The sequence below is a fragment of the Limulus polyphemus genome, unplaced genomic scaffold (genome assembly GCF_000517525.1).
Source record: "Limulus polyphemus unplaced genomic scaffold, Limulus_polyphemus-2.1.2 Scaffold1338, whole genome shotgun sequence".
NCBI classification, from domain to species: Eukaryota; Metazoa; Arthropoda; class Merostomata; order Xiphosura; family Limulidae; genus Limulus; species Limulus polyphemus.
The window spans coordinates 297,507-300,355 of NW_013666948.1; the positions used below are offsets into that span (position 1 = coordinate 297,507).

The 2,849-nt window shown below is 30.5% G+C and overlaps 1 protein-coding gene across 1 annotated transcript in view; it reads right to left on the bottom strand.

Annotated features, from left to right (window-relative positions):
• LOC106463158 (calcitonin gene-related peptide type 1 receptor-like) overlaps positions 1 to 2,441 on the bottom strand; it is a 29,127-nt gene extending 26,686 nt beyond the window's left edge. The window contains exons 1-2 of the mRNA XM_022390585.1: positions 2,329 to 2,441; positions 777 to 883 (exon numbers count right to left, since the gene is read on the bottom strand). Coding sequence (XP_022246293.1) covers positions 777 to 833 — 57 coding nt within the window. The 5' untranslated portion in view covers positions 834 to 883; positions 2,329 to 2,441. The remainder of the gene's footprint in view (positions 1 to 776; positions 884 to 2,328) is intronic.
• Positions 2,442 to 2,849: the final 408 nt, after the last annotated feature.

The following is a 2,849-nucleotide window of genomic DNA, read 5'->3' on the forward strand; positions in this document are numbered from 1 at the left end:
GCATTATGTGAGTCGCAGGATCGAAACCCAGCACCGAACATGCTCACCCCTTTCAACAGTGAGAGCGTTAGAATGTGACGGTCGTTCCCACTGTTCGTTGGTAAAAGAGTAGCCCAAGAGTTGACGGTGGGTGCTACTGAACGATTACCTTCCCTGTGGTCGGCAGTTCAATATTAGGAACAACGACGAATAACCTTAGTAACTTTGCTGTAAAAGAAATAAAAAATACAAACTATATACAGTGAAACAATTAAAGAGTTATATTCCTGGCTTACAAAATATTCTACGAGTTAAAACAAAAAAGTTTGAGGGAACGAAATGCTTTTTTCATTTGATAAAACACTGAAAATGCTTTCAGTTAAGATTCTAAATTCCAAGCTCGACTGGACTTTTGTTAGTGAATAAAATATATTTCGTATAAATTGAATATTTTGGAAGTTGACGAATTATATTTGGTAAGGATAATATATCCTGTCAATTTTGATATTTAGTTACCTGAGAATAAATAAGTTTACTGAAAATAATAGAATAAAATAGGTGCGCAATTGAGGGTCAAACGAGTCATGACGTTTCCTAAGTGAGTTTGGAAAGTAGATATTTTATTACATATTACAATCTACATTCAAAAAGTTTCGAATACGCTCGTTACAGTTTATTAAATTACAGTGTTCAGAAGTTAATGACTTTACACACACACACAGTTAAATAGTTTTGTTAAGAAACTTTCCGGATATCCAGTACGTAGTTTAATGTGTGTTATGAATATGAAAACTTACTACAAAATCTTCCTGATCAATGCATGTTGTATAGTTTGACCAAGTCATATTGGTCATCGGGTGACGTAACCACTGTCCATCTTCTTCACATACTTTGTAAGCTTGACCTAAGTGATATTGCAACACGACTCATAAAGAAATGTAACTACAAGATGTTAAGATCTGGAAATACAAAGAAATGCTTAACTTGTTTTTCCTTACAGCGATTTATTTGTTGATGTAATATGAAAGCCAACGTAAAACGATGTTAAGGAAAAATGAAAACGTTGAATAAAGAATACATTTGCTCAACCACTGAAAAATATGTACATTTTCACATGGTTGTTTTCTTGCAAAAAAAAAAAAAGTTTTCTTTATTAACTTAACTTTACTAAATTATTTATATTTTATATACAAAAAAAATCAATCTGGTCATTTTTTTCCATTCACATACAATGTTATTATTACAGAACATTCCATCAATTCAATTGTCTTTCGATTAATTAATTATCTTCGGTTATGACTGTAAGCCTTACAAATTAATTCACATTTAATAATTTTTAAGCCAAAAGACCATATATTTTTATTTCACAATTCCTATACAAGACTTCAATCAGATTGACCACACTGAACTTGAAGAAGCTATACACCTAATGAGTAATTTCTGCGAAACAACCTTGGTGACTTTAGTGAAAACTCTATAATTTATATTTTAGAAACGTCTCATTTCCTGCTATTAAGTACTTATCGCCGTATTAGTACTATGACAGACAATTAACGAAATAATGATCAGTTCGTTTAATTATAAACACTAAATATATTTCATGACTGTTAAAACTGTTTTACCCTGTTCGTGCATTTTTACAAGAGTAATTGCAAGCTTTATGAAAGATGAAAGAAAGAAATATCAAACGGAATTATAGTACAGGAAAATGAAAAACAGGTGTTTCATCAATTCACATATCTGTCAGATTTAGACTCAATAATCATTTGTTCCAGAGGTTTGTGGAATAGTGAATAATGAATATATTTACTGCGATTCACCATTACGTATATAAACAAAGAGAGAAAACAATGTGACTCTTATATGAGATAAAAAGTCATTACATGTATTTTGTAAAAACTGACTAAACTTGAGGCTTTAAACAGCAAAAGATCTAAGCAAGCAATAATTACTAACGTCAATCATAGTAAGCACTGATTGTCACATAACACTAGTTTGAATGTACTAAAACAAAAAATTCTTGTATCTCTTGAATTATAGGATGTATTTAAAAAAAAACTATTAAAATGGACATTTTTGTTACACATTAATGATAAGTATTTCTTTACGTGTGTTTTGGAAACTAATTTAAATCACGAATTATCGTTGGAGGAAAGCTTAGAAAACACTTCAGATGTTAGCTTATCTTCTAGATTTAAAAATGCACTGAACAGTGGAAGATAAAATCATCATTACAAAGTTTAGACATACCACAAAATTATATAGATTGAGTATAAGATGTGATTTTGAATTTTATTCCCAATTGTCTTCTAAAATGGAACAACAACAACAACAACAAAAAAGACGTACGATCGGGGTTAAATCCAGGGATAAAGTGTGGACAAGGCGTTCGTGCTACCTGTCCTGCTTGTGTGTCATTCCAGCAGCTCCACCCGTCGAATGTTCTTGGACAGTACAACTCTCCTATGAAACAACAAGATGTCGTTACAATTATAGTCGATTTATTTTCAATAGGTTATCTGCTGCTTATCCTGTAATGCAAATATATATATATTAGCTAACAGTAAATATAAAAAAGGCGAAAACCTCTCAAAATATTGTATTTAGAATGTAATAACATCTTTGGGTAAATAATTCCATCTATTAGAAATGTAATAATATCTTTGGGTAAATAAGTCCATCTATTAGGAATGTAATAACATCTTTGGGTAAATAATTCCATCTATTAGAAATGTAATAATATCTTTGGGTAAATAAGTCCATCTATTAGGAATGTAATAACAACTTTGGGTAAATAATTCCATCTATTAGAAATGTAATAATATCTTTGGGTAAATAAGTCCATCTATTAGGAATGTAATAACAACTTT